Raw genomic sequence first — 21,319 nt, 5'->3', positions numbered from 1 at the left:
CCGGTGTGCATGGGGGGACTGGTTTGTACTGGGTCCGGTGTGGAAGGGGGGCGGGAGGTTGTACCGGCCCCAGTCCTGAGGGGGTGTACCGAGTCTGGTGTGTATGGAGGGAGGGGATGGAGCTGTACCGGACCCGGTGTGTATTGGGGAGGGGCGGGGGGTGTTGTACGGGACCCGATGTGCATGGGGGATTTGTACCGTACCCGGTGTGCATGGGGGGGGATGGAGCTGTACCGGACCCGGTGTGCATGGAGGGAGCTGTACCAGGTCCGGTGTGTATTGGGGAGGGGGGGTGGTGTGTTGTACCGGACACGATGTGCATGGGGGGCTGTACCGGACCCGGTGTGCATGGGGGTTTGTAGCGGACCGGGGACGCACCGGAGAGCTCGGTCATCCACCGCGGAGGGGGCGGGCGCGCTCCCGTCCTCTCTCGGCGCAGCTCTATGGTCGGCAACGGGGGTGCCCGCGGAAGCGGCCCGCGGCCATATTGGCTGCGAGCTGAAGTGCCGGAGTCCCGCTAAGATGGTGGAGAAGAGCCGCAGGGGGTTGTAGGGGTGACCCCCCTTCCCATACACACCTCTCCCCATCAACCCCGGGCTCCGAGGCGAACGGTGGCCCATGGAGCAGCTCTAGGGTGAGCGGGCCGGGGCTCGGGGAGGGCGGCGGGGAAGCGATCAGGAAGGGTTTGGGGGGCAGTGGGAGGGGGGCTTCGCAGCCCTCACCCCCTCCCATTCCCCGGTGCTGGTGGGGAGGGGGGAGGTGATCCCCCAGGGGTTGTGGATGTAGAGCCGGAGGGTTCTACATCCCGAGAGGGGTTCTGCCTGGAAACTGCGTGGGGTGGGGGAAAAAAAAAACCCACACGGAAAACCCCAACGAAACAACACAATTAAAATAATAATAATAATATCCCAGTGTCCAAAGCCAAGCTCCAAACCTTCCCGTCTGCTGAGGAAATGGGTTTGGGCAGCATGTCCAACTCGCTGAGTTTTGTGGCAGCATAGGACGGGATCTGAGGCTCCGTGTGGGTCAGAACCGGGCTGCCAAACTTTGGGGGTTCCTCCGATTGCATTTTCTGCTCAGACACCTCCAAAAGATCTTTTTGTTGTCTGACAGCTTCGGGTTTGCAGCTGCACCGTCTGTTCCAGCAATAAAAGGAGACACCCAAAGAGTGTTTCTAAAATTACTGCATCTTTTCCAGAGCACACTTTTCTTTTTTTTCCCTCCAAGTTTTTTGCGTACCCGATGGTCCTATGCAGAGTGTATAACTTCATCAGCCTTTAGAGGAAAAGTTTCAGAGAAATAGGATTACTGACCAGAGCACCCCAAAGCTGGCTGGGTCTGCATGTGGACGTGTGTCACCTCCCTGGCATTTGCTCCCACCCCATTATTTTAACCTTAAACGCCATGATTTGAACCTTAAACCTCAGGACTGAGTTACAAGAACTGTTTTAGGGATTAAATAACTCAGGAGCAGGTGTGCAGTTCCTACACACAAACGGGGGCTTTGAAGATGATCCCTGGTTAAAGGCTGAGCAGTTCTGGCACAGCCTCTCAGGGCGTAGTGCTGAATTTAGGCCTGTGCTATCCAAGATTTTCAATTTCAGAAGTCAGAAATTATGTCTTTCCCTTAAAAAGGGATTGAAAGAAAACCTGAACTTGAGTTAGAAGTTTGTGCTGAATCTAGGGCTGTGCTATCCAGGACTTTCAGAAGTCAGAAACGATCGTCTTTTGACTTAGAAAGGACTGAAACAAAAGCTGAACTTGAGTTAGAAGTTTAGCTTCACCTTTTCAGACACTTCTGAAAAAACAAACAAACAACAAACAAACAAACAAAAACAAACACCAGAACAACCCGAAACCAAAAAAACCATCCCCAAAACGAAACAAAGCAAAAACCCTTCTGCTTGCACTCGTTCCTGTGTCTCTTTATTTTGCCCCAAGCAGCAAGAGATGTTCTCTGGCTGGGTTGAGAAAAAGACTTCTGCTCCAAAAAGGGCCAGGTGAGTTGTTCCTATGCTGTGCATGACCATATAAAGTGTTGGAGTGGAAAAAGCTGTTATTTCATGACTCCTCTGTGATCATGGTTTCCCTTTGGCCCACTGGCATTTTCTTCCATGTGTAACTGCAGAGATGTAGAGAGGAACAGCCAGAAAGTTCACTGATGCTTCCGCTCAGTTGCCTGCAAATTGGTGCAGATGCTTTCAGGGTTCTGGGGGGAAAATATTTGGCATAAAAAGGTGGGAAAATAGACTTCCTGGGGAAGGTTGACTGGGACTGGCTGGCTGAGCAAAGAAGCTTCTCAGGTTTCTAGGATTTTCCATCCTTTGCCTTTCTGGTCAGGTTGTGTGCACAAGGGGGTAAAATAAGGGGAATTTTCTCTTTTGGCAGAACAATGACTGGTGGCAGCCTTCATAAATTTCTTGTAGGTATCTGCAGCTCAGAGCTTGCACATGAAGGTAGCACTCAGTAAACTCAAGATTATTTTCTGATTAAAAGAAGTATTACTAAGAATCAAACTGACTAAACCCGCAATTTATCTGTAAATCGTGGCAGGACACTCACCTGCCTTTCTGTAATAAAACCAGTACTGAAACAGTTAAAGTCATCTTGAGTTGAGACTCTTCACCCCGGGGTAGCTGAGCCCCTTTCCCAGGAATGCAGGGTGGAGCAGAAATCCACTTTGCCCGTTTTTCACACCCAGTTCCAGCTCTTATCAGGAGCTCATGTGTTCAGCGAGTCCCTCTCTCCATTGGAGGAGTTGGAGACAGGAGGAGGATTTGAAAGAGTGAATCAGAATGCAGAGCATCAGTAGAACCAGAACTCCTGGGGAGGCATCACTCAGCAACTCCTGCAGCTGCTCCTGGACAGGGATCCACATATCCATCGTGGTAGGAGCAAAGGGACTGGCTGGAAAACCGAGGTGGTGACTGATCTGCCATCCTCCTGAGCCTCCTTAGAGAAGTTTGAGGTTGGTAAATTTGTCTGGCAGCTGGCTTGGAAAGCATGGAGTGTGGTGGGGTGCTTGGCCAGAGGAACCTGAGTTAAAATTTAAGACCCTGATGGCACAGCAGTGCTTTCAGCTGTTTTAAGTTGCTTGTTGTGAGTGGCTACCTAGCTCTGGTCACTATTGATTTACTAAATACTTCATTTGCTTTAATCCAGCTTTCATAAGTGTTTAGAGTTAACCTTGATCTTTGGGGATTATTTTATTTCTGTTTTTACTTTACTTTGGAGAACCCAAATACTCTTAAGAACTGTCAGAACTCTCTTAAGTCATTATAGATCCCATTTAATGGATGGGGTAGGAGTGGGATAGGGTTACCAGTACTTTTGAATTGGTGCTGAAGCTGAGATTTTTGACTTTACTGCACTGCTAAAAAAAGATGTTCAGCTCGTTTTGTCTGTAACTGTTTGGTTACATTCCTCAGGCATAAAACCTAGATATTTCTAGTACTCTTCAATTTAGCCAAGCATATTGGTTCACATTCTCTATAACATGCAAAAACAAATTCATTTACTGTATCTGGAAACTTCCATTATAGATAATTTAAATATTACTTTGGAAGATTTTTGCTTCACATTTTCAAAGTCTATTTTCAAGTACTGCCTGGGTTGGAAGTTGACATTCCTTCCCAGGTTAACACAGTAAAAACTTTCCCCAGAGTTGCATCTCTATGCAAAATCGGGAGCCAGCCTCTACATTTAGTACATCTCATGCTCTAACCTTAAGTTCCCCAAAATGGCAGTTGCAGGGCTTGTTTCTGCACTGCCTGCAGGAGTACAACCAGAATCACACTGAAATGCAGATTTTTGTGTTGTCTAGGTGCATGGATACACAATTGTACAGATATATTGGTTTAAGGTTTAGTTCTGAGTCTGAGGCCAAGACCCAAGTTCTTTCTCCAGCAAGCTCAAGTCGGGGTTTTTTTTTTTGGTTGGGGTTTGTTTGGTTTTTTGTTTGTTTGTTTGTTTGTTTTTTTTATTGTTTTGTTTGTCTAGTGGTTGGTTATTTTATACCATTATTTATATTTGAAGTTTTCAAACCTGTTGTGCAGGGTAGATTCAAGTAGTTTGTGCTGTGAACATGAGTCATTCCAGATGACTGTGCTCTTTGGGTGGGTCTTGATGGGGTCTGACACATTCAAATAGCTGCAGGACTTCCCCTCTTGTTCCTTTCCAGGAAAGGGTAATTTCACCTCCACACTCAGTAATGCTCTCAAAACTCTTAATTTATTGCCTGCATCTAGTTCCTAAGGAAGGCAGCAGGAGCTTTAGCAGGCTTTCAGCTCTTGCAAAAAGCAGGTGGGGAATGTGTTAATCATTGCCATCAGCACTAAGTGGCTTCCTTTTGGCAATCAAGGGGGTTCTCCAACCTTGGGAATATTTCCATTGTGGTCGATTGTGACTCATCCTTTCTTTCTTCCCCTCTGACTCAAAGACTTCACCATGATAAGAATTTGCCAGTGGCAGGAAGGAGCATGGCAGTTCCCAAAGTCCCTCAAACCCTGCTGTGCCATTCCTAGAAATGCAGAGACAAAGCATCCTCAGTGCCACAGCAGACCTGTCCCAGCTATTCTCACAGGGCTGTTTGTCACCAAACAGCTGGGATGGGACAGTGCAAATCAGTTTGGATGGAGGAGCAACATTAAATGGTTGCTCTGCAATGCTGATTTTAAACTGTGGTTTCCTCAAGCTTCCAAGAAATGGAAGTGGTTAAGCTCAAGACCAAGTTTCTCACCTTAACTGATACTCAACCTCTCATTTCCAGGTCTGTGCTATCAACAGCTTATCACTGCCACGATGACATCTTCAAACTCTGCCCAGCATCCAGCAGCTGAGAATGCCTCCAGAATGACACTGGGACAAGTGAACCAGGTACTTATCTCTCCCACTTAACTTTGATTACCTTCTTCTCACCAAAGCAGTGATTTCTTCCATCAAATCAAAGCTCTGCAACTACTTCAGTATGAAGAATTCAGTCTGGTGGAGAAGGGCTTTTACCTTGAGGAGCTGTGTTAGCTGTCACTATCAGAGCAATGATTTGTGAACATTTTGAAGGGGCAAGAGGGGATAAACTGGCCATACAACAAATGGTATAATGCATATTATACTGTGCTTGAAATATTCCACATCCAGCTGGTGCTGGACTAATGGTGACAGTTGTGTAGGAGCTTTGTAACCTTTGATGCTGAACTTTGTCTGACCAGCAACACATCCTCCTGCCTCTTTTGGGTCAGCTTTGGTAAGTATTGAACATGTAGTGCTCCTGTTATCAACTGCTCTTAGATTGTGCCTGAAACAAACAGCAGCTGCAAGCCAAGGTCAGTGGTGAAGGTGGCCAGGGAAGAGCAATCTGCAAACAGTAACAGGAGAAACCTGATTTAAAAAAAAAAAAACAAGCAAACAAAAAACACATCAGGAAAGTTTCTCTAAGATAGAGATCCAACCTTCCAGAGCCACTTAATTGGAAAAAAGTGTCTCCATGATATGAGAGGATGTGGCAGGAGTGGAAATAAGCTGATGGGAAGTTGAGAGATCCTCCCATTTGAGGCTTAATTTAGAAGTTTTGAAATGTAGCCAAGCCCTGCACAGAACTGACGCATGTGCCTATTTATTCAGCTCACTCTGCATGAAATAAAAAAGTAAATAGGCTCTGTTATTAGTAGCAAAATACTGATTTTCAACACTTAGTGTCCTTTGCAGTGCAGAATAAACACTTCCATTTTGGCTGTACTGAGTAGCTGAGGGACCATTTTAAAATTACCATGCTAACTCTTTTACTTCTTTAATCAGAAAAAGATGTTTAAGTGGTTGCTTCAAAATCCATTTGAGAGTGGTCATTACAGAAATGAGTGAATGCAAACACATAATTTCCTCATATTAAAAAAACATGTGCTGATACAAGCACTCACTTCAGTTGTGCTGATTATTTTTGTTGTTAAGGAAGAAGCTGTTCCTGAGAAAGAGACTTGGGGGTGGACACAAACTGGTCTCTTTGAGCTTGAAAACACAAACCCAAATGAGAAAACAGGCATAGCACAGACAGGCAAAGAGGAGATGTCATTTTCTACAGGGTTGGAAAACAGTGCAACAAATACTTTGCCAAGGTCTGATAACTGGGTGACAAATTACAAGTGGGGACAAGCAACCAAAACCTCCTCTCCTTACCTTGTGCAGGAAAATGGGGTTGCAGCTTAGGCTGTCTCTAAGGAAATATTGCAAGCAGGCTCTCCTCCTTGGGGGAGGAAGGAGGGATTGCAATTGCATTTATATAGGCAGAAAGGAGTGGTGGGAGTGAGACATAGGTGAACCCCCCAGCACGGCCAGCTGAAAGCCCTGACAAGTTAGCACAGATGGTGTGCCTTGAAAGCCTGAATCTTGTCAAATTATAGAGGAAATGGCAATGGATATCGTGCTGAGGACTGGATTTGCTGCCCTGTGGCAGATGGAAATCCCTTGGTGCATTGGCAGCTGATAAACACATGGAAGGAGATAATCAGGGTGGGTGCAATGTTTTACATCCACTACTGGGTAGCATTTAGAGAACAGTGGGGGCTTTCTGAAGTTTTTAGGGAGCACAAGGCATCAGATCACATGGTGGCACTGTTCAAGGAATTGTTGGAATTCTTGTGGAGTAGATGGAGTAGCCGCTTAGGGGGAAGCGACTATTTAAAACTTGCTGCTGTTTTACATTGCATTACCTGTCTCATCTGCTACTCAAAGCTGCTTGGATCTGTGGGTGAAACCTGAAGGGGTTGTGGAGCATTTGCGTCATTCCCCAGGTACTTTATATTTGTACAGTCAAGATTGTGGTTGATGACAGAAAACAGAGATTCTGAGCATTGGTGTTAATTAACCACACTTTTTGTTTAATGCAGTCCTGTTATGATGTGGCTGTTCATGGCTCTACGCTCCCTGAGGTCTGTACAGAGCAGAGCCAATTTGTTTGCTCCACTAAGGAGAAAATCTAGGCATTAATTGGGAAAATCCAGGTATGCAGCTCTTTAACTGCAGTCTGAATGCACCATCATTGCTCCTAAATGCATGACTCAGTACATTTGGTCATTCGCTGCCTGGGAAACCATACCAAGGGTCTGAGTTTCCAGCCTTACAGGGTGAATCCTATCAAAGTCATGGGGACAATGGGTGTGATGAAGCCTTTAGAACTGGCTGCCCAAATTCCTTGGCTTTTTTTTTTCTCTCCTGCACTTGAGTCAGAATGATTGTGCTGATTTTCAGGCTTTCTAATTCCTTTTTAAGTGGTTGTCCATGCAGATTACAACTGAAAAAGCAGCCTGGAGCAGGTTAGCCTGAGGGAAGCAGTATTTCCTCTCTGCCTCCAGCTCATCCCAGGGTTGTCAGTTCTTGGACTTGGCCTTCTGGGTTTTGTTGGCAGGGAGACACTGATGTGATGAGCTGTCTCTCATCAGGACACTGCTTTTTGTCATCCAAACAACACTCTGTGCTTTCTGTTGTAGGTTCGACCCAAACTGCCACTTCTGAAGATCCTGCAGGCTGCAGGTGCCCAAGGTGAAACCTTCACACTGAAGGAGGTGAGATCCTTTTCCAGGCCCTGGGACTGTTTGGCCCTAATTGTTTAAAAACTGGCTTTTGGTGGGGAAGGAATGGGACGGGCTAGTAATTTTTCTGCCCTTTGAAGCTCTGTCTGCAAAAAAATGTACCTCTGGGGCTGTTGTGATGTGGGTGATCTTGAGAGGCCCTGAGGGAAATGGAACAGGAGTGTGGAATGTTAAGGAAAAATATGTATCCTGGAAAGTCAAAAACCCCTTTAAAGAAAGGGAACATGGGATAACCACAGTCCTGAGAGAGTGAAGGAGATTGTGCTTATTGTCTTGTTTTCTGTTTGGTGCATGAAAGCCTTAAAATTGAATTCTAGTTGGTATTTGTCTTCTAACTTTCCTTGGGCTTGTCAGCTCAACCTAAGAGACCCTGTGAATTTGTTTATTTTAAGATTAAAAATGTGTACAAGTTTTTTTAAAAAATGACACTGACCGTGATTTACAAGTGTCCTGTCGGCAAAGAATTAAATGCAGTGGTTTTTCATTATGAACATGTCAAATACTCCTGCAGAGCCCTGTGACTTATTTTAAACACTTATGCATTTAAATAACTTATTTAGCTTCTAAAAATCTTTGCAAAACCAAATTGAATGGATTAAATGGGGGGAGCTGAGTATTAAATACAGCTTACTTGTATAGATCAACATATTAACTTGGTTAAGTTAGTTTTTTTGCAATGAATAGAGCACTGCTATCAACTTTTTGGTGACACTGTCACTCAGGAGAGTCACTTTGTGTAAAAGGGGTTGGAACCTGCCTGTATTGTGCTCAACACACTTTGCTTTCTCCTCTTGTACTCTGGAATCCTCACTGTTGTGTTTTTCAGGGCAAGTCTCATAAACTAAAGCAACTTTCCAGAAGTTTGGGTGTTGTGGTTTCAACTGCAGGTATGGCTCATGGTGTGTTGTGTATCCACAGGTCATGCACTACCTTGGGCAGTATATAATGGTGAGGCAGCTATATGACAAAAGAGAGCAACACATGGTCTATTGTGGAGGAGATGAGCTAGGAGAACTGCTGGGACTGGAGAGCTTCTCTGTCAAAGATCCAAGGTAGGAAATAGTGTCCTTTAATGGCTGTTGTGTGCTGTGACAACTCTTGGTTTCACCATCAACATTCACTGTCAAACCAAGTGTCCTGCTCAGTGCCTCATCAGCAAGTCTGAGTTTAGCTCCTTTGAAAGAGCCAGTTCTGAATAGTCCAGGCAGTGAGCTGCTCGAGGTAACATCTCTTCTCCCTTTTATTTTTGCCACTTCTTATGCCCCTTGATCTCAGACTTAAGCTAAAATCTGCATCTTTCAGAGTTAAGTTCTGAGCTAGACTTCTCTGTAGCAAAGATTTAGGAGTGGCCAAAACCCCCCTGTTGTTTCCAGTGTTTCTTTGGATAAGTAAAAGAATTCTTGTCCCTGGTTTAAAAGGGTGATGCTGTTTGGTTTTATCATAGTCAACTGTCCCCTTCATTCTCACAGCCCCGTCTATGACATGTTGAAAAGGAACCTGACTTCTGCTGCAATGGCAGGTAGGTTATCACAGTATGGGCAAGTAGATTCAATATTGTGTTGATGTAACTTGGGTAAGTATTGATACGCAAAAAAGAGAAATGTATCTGAAAAGTTGGAGCAAACTGCTATTGAAGGCTTTGACAAGATTGTCTCTTGGAGTTTGTGTCTTTCCTGTGTCCACCATCAGTAGCTGTGGTATGAAACCAGTTAGCTGTTTAATTACCCTGCCCTGCCTATAACCAATGGCCACATCTCAGAGCAGCACACACACTGTCTGGAAGCAAACTGACAAAGCTGAATACTGTGGATGTGCAAATCAACACAGCTGAAGTATCCAGTTCAAATCATTATTGATTTCTCAGTTTCATAGCATGCTGTGGCTTCTCTGTCACCTCGGTTTATACTATCATGCTTTGCAAGCCAGAGATGTCTGGACTTTAATGAAACACTTGAACCGTCAAAGGTCACTGTGTTACTTTCCCAGCTCATAAGAGAAATCAAATCTATCTACATCAAAAGTCTTTCTGTTCTGAATTAAAATTTATTCTGAAATTAATCTCATCTGAAGGCTTTCTTGCAGCCAGTCCCCATTGTACAGCTGGTAATCTTAATTTGAAAACAAAGAAAAAAACCTCTGCTGAAACCACAAGCATGCAAAGCACGAGGGAGCTGCACCAGGAGAGATGTGGAGTCTTCCTGGGGTCTCTAAGCAGATAATATGGACTTGGTTCTTCCTAAGGTCTTTGCCTATTTTTGCACATATACATAAAAGCTTCTGTAAATTTAGAAACTGAGAAAACACGGCCCTAAATTGCTTAGTACTCCTTCTGCTTTGAGCTGTGTATTGGTGCCTCTGAGGTCCCCCCCTGGTTTCTCTGTTTAGACAGAAGATCCCTAAGTGGACTCCCCTCCCATTACCAACAATAACTGTGTGAGTGCTGCTTCCCTTGCTGGTGCTGCCCTGGCAAAGGATCCCAGCAAATCTCTGTTCTGCTGCCCTCGCCCCTTCTGCTTGGTGTGTGTGCAGCTGGATGTATGTGTGGTCTTGTCATGGTGTCACTGGTTTTAAACCTGCCAAAGGAAGTGCAGTCCCTCACAGGGGATGAGCACTGAGTTGTACCACCACGTCTGTGTGCGTGTGAGACTAAAACGAAACAAGCTTGGCAGACCAGACCTCTGACAGGTACACAGGAAGATTGACTCCAGGTGCTGGTTTTCCTTCATAACTGGAAGTGCCTTAGAAGCTTAGAGAGGTCTTTGTGTTTTGTAGGAGCTGCTTGTGTCCATTAGCCAAATTAGTGCTTATCAGCACATCATTTTGCAGATTATCTCAGCCATTTACTTGGAGTACACTTGGAGAAAGAAAAGTGACTATGGTAGATCTTGATAATAAAGACTGAGCTCTTACCTAATGCCATTTATCAGATGGTGACCCTGCCTGGCTTGGCTTGCTTTCACTCTAAGGATAAATCACAGGAAGTGTGTTTAGGAACACCTCAGTTGAAGGACATTTTGTGTTCTGTTCCTGGTATATGTTGGCTGGGAAAAAGGAAGCCTCCCAGTAAGCTGTCTTTTCACACAGTATTTAAGCCTAGTTTGTATTATTTATAAAGTGTTAGAAGGGTAAGGCTTCACCTCTTCTAATGTGCCTGCAGAGCCAATGTATGGATGAGTCAAATGGCCTCTGGTTTCCCTCAGATATTCAGTAACTGGTGTCTGCAGAAGCTGTGGGGCAGCAGAAGAAAGAAAAGCTGAACTGATGCAAAGAATATGGGATAGAACTATGTTTTGTGGTCCTGTGTTATGGTTCATTTTATGGATCACTTTGTGATCCACTTTTCTGCCTGTACAGCAGGTCTCAGTGTCTTCATCTCAGTGCCATGATCCATGATATCAATCAGACTTTTCATGTCTGCTTGGCATTCAGTAGGGAATTTCTCTGTTGAACTGAAAGAGGAGCAAGCAGGAGCCATCCTTGCAGCTTTTCTTTTCTAGCAAGTCATTCTGCTGAAGGGGTAGGCTTCCTAAGTGCAGCTCTTCTGTTATGTAGAAAGATTTCAGTTAACTTGATTGGTTTTGCTATTTAAGTTGACCTTTTAATTAACTCTTGGGGCCAGAGTCATCGGCTGAATTAAATCGTATTATGGATGTATACCTAGCTGCCCAGGAAAGAGCTTGCTGTGCATGGAATTTTCCTTTCTTTAGTTTAGTCATTGCTCTTCATGCCCACACCCTTTAAAAAAGACTTTTTTCCTGTCTTACCTTTAGCTGAAAGAGATGATGTCTTCAGGTGTTTCTAAAAAATCTTCCTCTTCTCTCTTCACCTTCTTCAGCATAGATCTGATCCAGCCTTGAAGTGGGACTCTGCTACTCTGGGTACCTGCTTCCATGCAGAATTCTTCTGTAAAGGACTTAGAGCCTGCAATGCAGGACAGCCTCCAGGAAAAAGAATAGATTTTCACATTAGGAAGAAGGTTCTTACATGCAACCATTGAAGGTTTCATCAAACTTCATCTCCAAGGGGGCACGGACTGTATATTCTATAGGCGTATGCCTCCGTAGGTACCTAGCAAAGCCAAGGGAATACTTCTCCTGAAGGGTTATTTAGAGGTCTGCCAAGCCTGGCTCGTTGGTTGCTTGCTGAAGACCTTCTGTGTCGTGAGAATGGTTATTACCAGGGAAGGTTTTTTCTTTTGTTTTACCTGCCATCTAGATGCTGCACAGAATCTCGCACAGGAACAGAGCGTCGATAAGCCAAGCCGAGACCAGCTGAAGGTAAACCCACTGCCTGGTGGTTTCTTTTGTTGTACAGAGTGCCCCTTCTCTGTACCTGTGCATGGTGGACTGCCAGAACTTTGTGCTGCTTGGCTGCCAGGTCCTCACCTTCCTGAAAAGTTCTCGGAGTCCACACAGCAGGGACAGAGTGACCCTTCTCTGTTCTCTTCATAACAGAGTACCAGTCTCTGAGCGCGTTTCTCTGGGGTGTAGCACTTCCAGTCCTCAGTTCCTCCAGCATGCTTTGTATTTTTCTGCCTTTCTCCCCCTCTCCCATCCCCTTTTTAGTAGGAATTGCCAAATAGTTATGCTTTCTACAACGTGTCAACAAGTTTTGTGTTTGGTAGGATTGTTTTCAGAAGCTTTCAGGCAGAATCTGAAACCTAGGAAAAATCTTTGCACATTCCAACTTGTTTCCAGGTGTATTTGGGGCTTAAGGTAGTCTGATCTGGGAGGTGTCTGTTCACCCTGGGGGCCAGAATGTCACAAAGATCACAGGATCACTGCATTCCAGATGGCATCTTTAGGACTTTTGCCAATCTTAAGATTTTTCCTAGGTTGCAGGTGTATTGTTTATGCTGATTACAGATGCATTAGCCTTCTTGACAGAGTTAATAGTGTGTAGTTTTTGTTCAGAAACTTTCATTTCACTTCATAACTTCTTGGTCTTGTATTGCAGCTGGTGACTGGGAATGGAAGTGCTACATCCCCTTGACCCTGTAAGCTCTGATGAACTAACACCTTTTTTTTCCTTCCTCATGCAGGTTAGCCAGCAAGAAGGTTCTGACACTGGCATCATAGAGGGTGAAAGCAATGCACCTGCTTTGTCTACCTCAGAGCAAAAATGTGAGAATTATGAAGGTGAGTGCCAGCTTTTCTGCAGTAACACAACATAAAAGCTTTTCTGCTCCTTCTCCAGTGTGACATGTTGAGGTGTGCATGAGCAAAATGCTAGAGGAGGGTGCTGGGAGACTAGTAAAACATGTTGTAGAATATAATGTTTAAAAATCGTTTTGTGCTAAAGAGAGAACTGCAGATGTTCACCAAAGGTATTTTATGATAGACGTGTTTTCTGCCTTGAATATTTGGTCTCATAAATAAACGAACGCTTTGAATAAAATGGCAGGTTAAGCCCCAAAAGCACATCTATCACTAAAGAAGGCCATGAAAAATCTTACAGACCTTGCTGAAGGGTATTTTAAATGCTGAAACTATACTTGTATCTATTTATCTTCCCAAGTGAGTTTCTCCTCTGATTACACAAAGCACAGCCTGAGCCTTCTGCAGTCATTACCTGCAAACCAATCAGGGAATTGAATAACAATGGAATTTTTTTTTTTCTATCCACCTTAGGTGTAATATACCTCCTTCATATTTAGACATTTCCTTTGATTTAATGTCTGGAGATTCTTCCTTGTTCATTCATATGTATTGCTGATGTTACAAAAAGCAATTTCTCTGGTTTTCTTTTCTCTGTTCTCATGTTCTAAAAGCAAGAAACTTAACTTGTAAAACCACATCATTTTTGCAAGTGTGGGTATTTCCAGATCAAACGAGAGCAGAAGGTATTTTCCTGGCTGCATGTACAAAGGAGGCAGAGACAGTCCTTGTCTGTGCCTTTGAAACTCTTGGCATTGAAGAGAGATTCAAGGTTATCTGGAAATTCAGGCTGCTGAGTTCAAGACATAGACAAAACTGCACAGGCTAAAAAGGAGGCTGAAGTATCTGAGCACAGATTCTTACCTTCCTGTTTCTTACTTTGAACCTGGTTTTGGAATTCAGGAGCTCCCATCACAGTTTGAAGCAAATTCAAACCAGTTTTTTCTGCATCTTAAATCACTCAAGAAATCTACTCAGTATTGACTTGGGTCGAGGTCTGAAAGAAGGGTTTATGTTTCTGTCTTCAAAGTCAGGTAAAGCTAAAGAGAACCTGAGCCATTGCAGAGACACTGGGAAGCTTTTTTGGTGGTTGTGCAGTGACTCTTTTGCCAGGTTCATTTGGGTAAATACACAAATACAGAGGTGTGGTGGATCTGACATCCCAGAACACTCATACAAGCTCTTTGCAGTAACTGTAAGAAGGAGCAAGAAAAGATTTCTGAGAGTGAATGGAGCCAGATTTTTCTCTGCTGATCTCTTAAATACTGTAGTTGTGGCATGACAGATTCTATTTGGCTCTTACAGACAAAGACTTAATAGAAAACCTCTCTAAAAGCAAGAAGCCTAAGCTGGACCTCGTGTTTGAGGAATGGGATGTGGCTGGTCTTCCATGGTGGTTTTTAGGCAATCTCAGAAGCAATTACAAGTCCAGAAGTAATGGATCAACAGATATTCAGACTAACCAGGTGTGTAGACATTTTAAATAGGTGCACTTTATTCTCTTCTTCTCCTCTTTTGGGTTCCAAATAAATAAAATATTCTTTCCCCTTCCCACTGCAGGATTTTCAGCCTTCCCCTTTTGTGTTCCTGTCCCAGTCTTTCCCATCAGGTGGTTGGTTACCTCTAGTGTTCTTAAGCTCTGCACTCTCCAAAGGCTGTGTTCAGCCCTTGGAGCTCCTTCTGCACTCTGAAGCATTGGTTATATCTCAGGAATTGCCCCATTTCTGGTCTGGAAGTTGTTAGATGGTGCCAATGGCTGTGGCGTGGTGGCCAGCTAGCAAAGGGAGTAAGCATAGTGCTGCTGGCAAAGGGGGGAACTCACTGCAGTGCTTGTGCTTCTGCTGCTCATCCCTTGAGCTCTACGTGGTCTCTTCTGTTTCTTCTCCACCAGGACATCGACACTGCTGTTGTTTCAGATACTACTGATGATCTCTGGTTCCTCAACGAGTGCCCAGCAGATCAGAGTGAAGCTGCAGGCAAAGTGGAAACAGTTGACTGTGAAGAGGTGAAAGAAGGTGACAAAAAGGTATCTCATCAAACAGCCACAGTGCAGCTGTCCCAGAGGATGGCTTTGTTTCACTGATCTCATGGTGCTGTGCTGATTCTGGAAGAGATGGATTGTTCTATAACCATCCAGAGGGTAAACTGTGTTTAGAAGAGGCTGTCACCCTTCCATCTGGGGGGTGACAGCTTTCCTGGCTTGTCGGTCTGCTTGGGTTTTGGTTTAAGTGTGTATTTTCAATGCACAAAATTAATTTAAAATTAATTCAGACTCTAGCAGCAATTTCACTGTATTTCTAACCAATATCTCCAAGACTAATCAATGAGAAGACTTGAGGATCAGTTTATGCTGTTAGCATCCAATGTAAAGTGTACTGGTCTGCTTGCTGATGGAGCACAAGAGTAATTAATCAAGTGTTTGTTAAAAGGATTGAGTCCATGACTTCTTCCATGGGAATTAGTGTTTGTATGATTCTTGTGTTCCTCAGAGAGAGGTATGTGTTGACCAAAGGAATATTGCTCAGCAGTACTTACTGCCAACAGCCTGGCATAGATGCTGTACATAAAGTGGCTTTTCATTCACTTATAGAATTAGCTTAATTATCATGGTGATTATCTACTTACTTCAGGTGGGCACTGCCAGGCACATCATTAATTCAGCTTCTTGCAGCCTTCTTACAACTTTTCCACTGTTTCCAGGTGACAGAGGACACGTGTTTGCATGACTGGGAGGATTCTCAGTGCTTAAGTGATGGCACAGACACAGAAGCTACTTCTGAGGTAGGCACCCTGTAGGTCAGTGTGCCTTGCTTGGAGTGTGCTGCTGAGGAAGAACTCCTCCTTAAACTACTCCTGGTTGTGGTAGGAAAATCGGATTCTTTATGGATTTCAAAGGAAAAAAAAAAATTAAAAAATCATCAGCATAAACCCCCTTTTTTGGTAAGTTTTTGAAGGAAAATAGAGAAGTTGGCTTGACCTGGGCTCCCTTTTGAGGTTTTTGGTGTGAGTCAGCAAATTATACTGATGGCACCAATATTTTTTTTTTTTTTTTTTTAGACCAGACTTGCCAGATGAGAGTGGCCCTGACATTGGGCAGCTGAACCATAGCTCTGAACTGGGGCAGCTTTTGCTATGTGGGGTAATCAAGTAAGCCACTATTAACTGTGCAGCTTCAACAGATGCTGAGTGACTCTGAAAATAACATTCGTGACTGATTCTAGGAGCTCTGCCCTGGAATTGAGAGCGAGATACTGAACATCCAATAAACTGCACAGCTTGAGAACTTTGTATTCTTCCAGAGCACTAAAGATCATTGAGGAAGGAAGGAAGGACAGATTTTAATGCTTAAGAGATCTGCATCTTTTGAATACACAAGGGTAGTCAGAGTCTCTTTAGGCTTTCTGAGGTGCTGATAATCAAAGCACCCATTGGTGGTTTTGCAAGCTTATACTCGGTAATAAACATCCTTTTTCTGATGAAGCTGATTTGCAGCCTTTCCTAGCTAGAGGAAACAAGTTGTAGGCAAGAACACACTAACTTGCTGCTGGTTTTTGTCTGCTTCAAATCATTAGGGCTGCTGGCAATGCACCAAATGCAAGAAATACAATTCTCCAGGCAAAAGGTACTGCTACCGCTGCTGGGCCTTACGGAAGGATTGGTACTCAGATTGCCCCAAACTGCCTCATTCTCTGTCTCTGTCCAACATTGATGCTATGCAAAAAAAAAATGATGATGAAGGGATAGATGTCCCAGACTGCCGAAGGACTATTTCTGCTCCAGTTTGTCAGCCCAAAGACCTCTTCATGGTAGAAAACAAATCGTGTGTAGATCCCTGCAGCTCCATTGAATCTTTGGATCTGGCCCGAGAAAGCAAAGAGGCTCTGCTGCATTTCCCTGAGCATAAAAAAGAGGAAGAAATACAGTCCTTAGAGAGTATAAAGAAATTACTGAGTCCTTGCTTCTTATGCCATCACAGACCACGGGATGGGAATATTGTCCATGGAAGGACTGCTCACCTTGTGGCCTGTTTCAGGTGTGCCAAGATGCTGAAGAAAAAGAGATCTCCTTGCCCAGTGTGCAGGAAAGAGATTGAGATGGTGATCAGGATCTTTATGGGGTAGTTGTGCCAGTTCAGGCCTTCTCCACCAGAAGATAGCACACAGGTTTTCTTGCACTCAACACAAACCCTTCAGAGCTTGGCCACTGAATACCAAAGAGAATTAAGATTCAAACCTGACTAAGAAAAATGAAGAATTCTCTGCATTAAATGAAGCAACATCCACTTTTTAATGTCCTTTTAAATTAAAGCTCATAGGAAGCAAGGGGTGACCAACACATTGGTAACAATGCCCTGGGGCTTTTAAATTGTCTAAATCTTCTGATTTCAGCTCAGTGCTATCATTAGAACCTTCTGTCCTGACAACTGGTCCTTGCAGAAAACAAGTTTTGGAAAGAGTTATAACTTTGGCTGTTGGAATGTTGTTCTCCAGTAAGTCAGACCCTGTGCAATGTCTTCTAAGGGGAGGATCTGAATCTGAGATAGATAAATATATATATATATATAGAGAGAGAGATCTATATGGAGGTATGGGGAAAAGGGTGGGAGGGAAGGGCAGACCAAGGGGTTTCAAATTTAGCTAACCCATTTCTCCAAGGATCAGTTCTTCTGAGGGCAGTAAGAAGTAAATAACCTGATTTCTGAATTTATTTTTTTTATGTAGGTTTGTTAGCTAAGGTGAAGGTCCTCTTGCTCTCAGACTTGAAATAAGTTCTCCCAACTTTTAAGCCATAGCCATCTCAGGTCACAGACTGTAGAAGAATAGAGTGTTATACTTTGCTTTTTTAATGGCTCTTCTAATTTCTATTGACACTTCTTTTCATTTAAATACACCTGTATGTCATCTTGCATAGCTTTGAAGCCTGACCATAGTTAGCTCAGAATCTGGTCTGCCAGTTGGATTAACTTACAATCGCTCTGTGCATGTTTTGGGATGTACTCACAGCTCTGTGTTTCCAGCACCTTTGCTGCTTATACCTGCCCCATCTCACCAGGCCACTCCATACAGAAGATGCTCAATTTAAAGTGTGATGTGGCTTTAAAGAGAGGAGATGGGTGATTGAGGGAAAAGAATAATTCCTGATAAGCACAGATTACAGCTGGTTAGTCTAGGAGCTGTGCTTGGTCTTAGGTTTTCATTTTCTCTGCTGATTTTCTTTCCCTGTAGTTCAACACCTCAAATCCATCAGCAGCATTTGTCTTGTCCTTCAGAACTATGCATGGTTGCCATATTGGCTGTTAAAACTGAGCTAGAACTAGCAGTTGAAAAAGATTTCACCCTTTTTTGAGGTCATATCCTAGATATTCTTCTGCTTTCTTATCCTCTAGGGTTTGGAGAACTTGGATCACACAGCAGCAGCAATAGTGCCTTCACCTTTCAGGGATGCAGGTGTTTGGATCCAGTACAGTGTGTAGAGTAAATCCTGTTCTGTTATCCTCCCTGTAATTCCCTCTCTGATCTAGAAAATACACCTGGAGACAGGGGAAAAAAAAAAAAAAAAACGAGAAGCTGGTACTCATAGCTCAGTGCTTCTCTAGGCTGTTTCCTCCTCATTTTCCACACTCCTTGTGCTGGTCAGGCATGCAGTGGAAGGTCCCAGCAAACTGCCATGTCCAAGGTGGTGTTCCCCTGTAAAGAGAACAGAGTAGGTGCTATAAGCTCTCACTGCCAAAAGACAGTACAAGTTGCATAGTATTGTGATTATTTCTATGTTGGCTGTAACTGTTGCTGTTATTTACAGTGGTGTTTGAAAAAACAGAGAATAACTGTCTGGTGTTTGGATGCACTATCGCTCAAGTCCATGGGAATCAATCCACATGGAAAAGCTGACGTATTGCTCCCTTTACTGAAGGGTTAGTCAGTTGCTGGTGATGCACTTTAATATGCTCAGATCAGCAGCTTTACAACCTGGAACCACAGAAAGGAGCTCCTGCCAGGTAGTTTCGTCCATTTTCAGGTAGTTTCTTTTAAGGATCTTGGACTCAGCAGGGTGCATTGTGGCACTTCAGAACACTGTGAATTCCCCCTTGCTCTGATTGCTTCTAAGAACTGAATGTTTTGCTAAAAGCAGTTTTACTGAATTGTTCAGATCTGGATGTACTGAAAAGCCTGGAATTTACATCGAGGAAAAAAAAGAATTCAGGGGAGTTCAAGTTCCCAGTAATGTCACTGAATATCCTGACCAAAATCCTGAGGTCTGTTTGCAGCTTCCATCACTGGATGAAAGTCAGCACTGGATGAAAATCTACTGCAGTCTACAGTTTGTAGTAGAAAGCAGATCCTCAGGATAACTTTGTGTTTGTGACTTCTTGTTGGGTGTTTACAACCACATTTGGCAATTCTTAATTCTTTTTGACTGCAGTAGTTGGTGGGCATGAGATACCACAAACCTTCCAAGCTGATTTTATTTTTTCTGGAATAAGCTATTGCAGTGCCAGCACCTTGTGTGTAGTGGAACTGCCCAGGTTGTGGCTGGGACTTGGAGGGGAGGGGGGTGAGGACATTGTGGTGTAGGAGAAAGGGGGAAGAATGTTTTGTTGCTTTAACTTAAATCTAAATAAGTAGCAGTTTACCAGGAGCTGCTCTTCTGAAGCTTTTTAGGAAGTGCACTGGGCTCCAGTACTTACATTGCAAGAGAGGTGAGATGCTGGCCAGGCAGTGCTGGTTTTTGTACAGCCATGGTGGTTGATGGTGAGTCCTAATCCAGCAGCCTGGTTTGTGGGGGAGCTGAGCAGTTACTCAAGGTGGGTGAGGACTCAGCTGCTCTGAACTCATCCTTGGTGTTTCATAGCAGAAGTCAGTTCTTCTCTAATGGTGGTTTTACTGTGAAGTGCAATATGAGAGAGGAAGGAGATCCTTTGTAATTTTTAGCAGCCATAGCTGCATGCCTGTTAGGAGGAGTGTTTAGCACAATGATTTATCTGTTTCATCACTTTTATCTTTTTTTTTTTTTTTTTTTTTTTTTTTTTTTTTTTTTTTTTTTTCCCCTCCTTTGGTGACATTGGTTGCTGTTCCTCTGGAATCTGCTGACATCTCACTAAGCAGAAATGTACCTGAAGGTCTGCTTTCATTTACTGATCTCTCAGCTCTTCAGCCAGAAATTTTGGCACACATTATCCCCAGGAAAAAAAAAAAAAGGGCATTTTTTTATTTTAGCAAGTATTTAAATACAACGTGGGAGCTGTGAAGCCCACAGCTGCATAGCACTGCTCAGCACATTGTAGTGCTGTGAAACCATAGCTGTGGTGACCTCTGTGGTGGCAGCCAGAGGTGCACACATTGCATTTACTCCCCAAATTCCTTCCAGTGTAAGTGCCTCAGTGATGTTTTTTTGTTGACACACACAGCACATCAGCCTTTTCTTCAGCTCTCCTCAACAATCTGTGTCCCTCCCCTGCAGAGATACATCATGGAACCAATTTTGTCTAAACAAAGCTGCCATATGAATTCAAGATCCTTTGTAGCAGCCCCTCAGAGTATTTCTTCTCAGCAGTGGGGGCTGCCACAAAGACAACTCTGAACTTTCTGCCTGTGTTACAAATTTATGGCTGTGCATGACTAGGATGGGAACCATCAGACAGCTTGTCAGGGTCTGCTCCATCCTGTGCCCAGCACAGATTGTGTCTGCTACCCAGAAGCTGTTCCCTGAAGTGAAAAAGGGGCTGCTGGATAAATGGAAGTGGAGTGGAAGCTGAGTGTCTTGAGAACCCCACTGTTGCTTGTTTAAGCTTCATCTTCCAGTCCTGGAAGAAAAACCAAGCTGCTCTTACTAGTGGCTGTCAGTGAAGGTTGAGCATTGTGGAAGATGCCACAATTAAGTGATTGAAGAAAGGGCCAGGGCCACTTCTATCCATTCTGGCTTCTCCATCACTGAGCAAGGAACTCCTCAAGTCCTGAGCATGCTCTCTGGATACCAGCAAGCAACATCAGGACCTTTGGAAAGGAGATATTGCCAGGCTGCTTGCTCAAGAGCAGGAATGAGACCCATGAGTGACAGGGATGATAAACTGTGTTTGGAACAGCTCCAGAATTACCTTCAGGCAGCAGCTTTTCTACTCGGGGAAATCCTGCTTTGGTTACCTGCCCTTGGATGGGCTTTTCCTTGCTCCTGTGAAAAGGAGAACCTCTTTGTGACTGCTTGGGTGGTGTCTGGCCATCAGGAAAGTCAGCGTGGGCTATACATCTCTCAGCTTGCTCTCTGCACCTTACTGCGATTCCCCCAGGTTGTGGTTGCAGTCCTGAGTGTCTGTGCTGTTGTCCTCTGGTCCCACCTTGGTGTGGGCTCCACCTCTGCTACACCGAGGAGCAGGGGCTTCATGTAGATGCAGTCACTCAGCTCCACAAACACCTTCAGCATCTCCAGCTCCTAGAAGGCAAAACCTTAAGTCAGGTACATGAAGGCAGCAGGAACACGTTGTACTCGTGGCAGAAATCAAGACTTGGTGTTGCGAGGAGCCTGTTCCTGCTGGATTTCCCCGCAGCCCATTGTTCCCAGGTAGATTTTCCGTGTTCAGAACAGCTCCGT

At 44.1% G+C, this 21,319-nt stretch overlaps 1 protein-coding gene across 4 annotated transcripts; it reads left to right on the top strand.

Annotated features, from left to right (window-relative positions):
• The first annotated feature begins 463 nt into the window (after positions 1-463).
• MDM4 (MDM4 regulator of p53) lies at positions 464-18,929 on the top strand. Of its 4 annotated transcripts, none has more exons than XM_030465356.1 (11): positions 464-634; positions 4,769-4,875; positions 7,479-7,553; positions 8,499-8,632; positions 9,050-9,099; positions 11,796-11,857; positions 12,622-12,718; positions 14,042-14,202; positions 14,628-14,762; positions 15,437-15,517; positions 16,309-18,929. In XM_030465356.1, exons 2-11 carry the CDS (start codon positions 4,801-4,803, stop codon positions 16,855-16,857), a joined length of 1,419 nt encoding a protein of 472 aa, XP_030321216.1. In that variant the 5' UTR covers positions 464-634; positions 4,769-4,800; the 3' UTR covers positions 16,858-18,929. The 4 variants fall into 4 exon arrangements, with proteins under 4 accessions (XP_030321216.1, XP_030321217.1, XP_030321218.1 ...); XM_030465357.1 differs by lacking the exon at positions 464-634 and adding an exon at positions 2,566-2,968; XM_030465358.1 differs by lacking the exon at positions 464-634 and adding an exon at positions 5,137-5,242 and having other exon boundaries at positions 4,794-4,875.
• The last annotated feature ends 2,390 nt before the right edge of the window (positions 18,930-21,319 follow it).

Source organism: Calypte anna, chromosome 26, assembly GCF_003957555.1.
Source record: "Calypte anna isolate BGI_N300 chromosome 26, bCalAnn1_v1.p, whole genome shotgun sequence".
In the NCBI taxonomy this organism is placed as follows: domain Eukaryota; kingdom Metazoa; phylum Chordata; class Aves; order Apodiformes; family Trochilidae; genus Calypte; species Calypte anna.
This window is presented reverse-complemented; position numbering and strand designations above follow the sequence as displayed.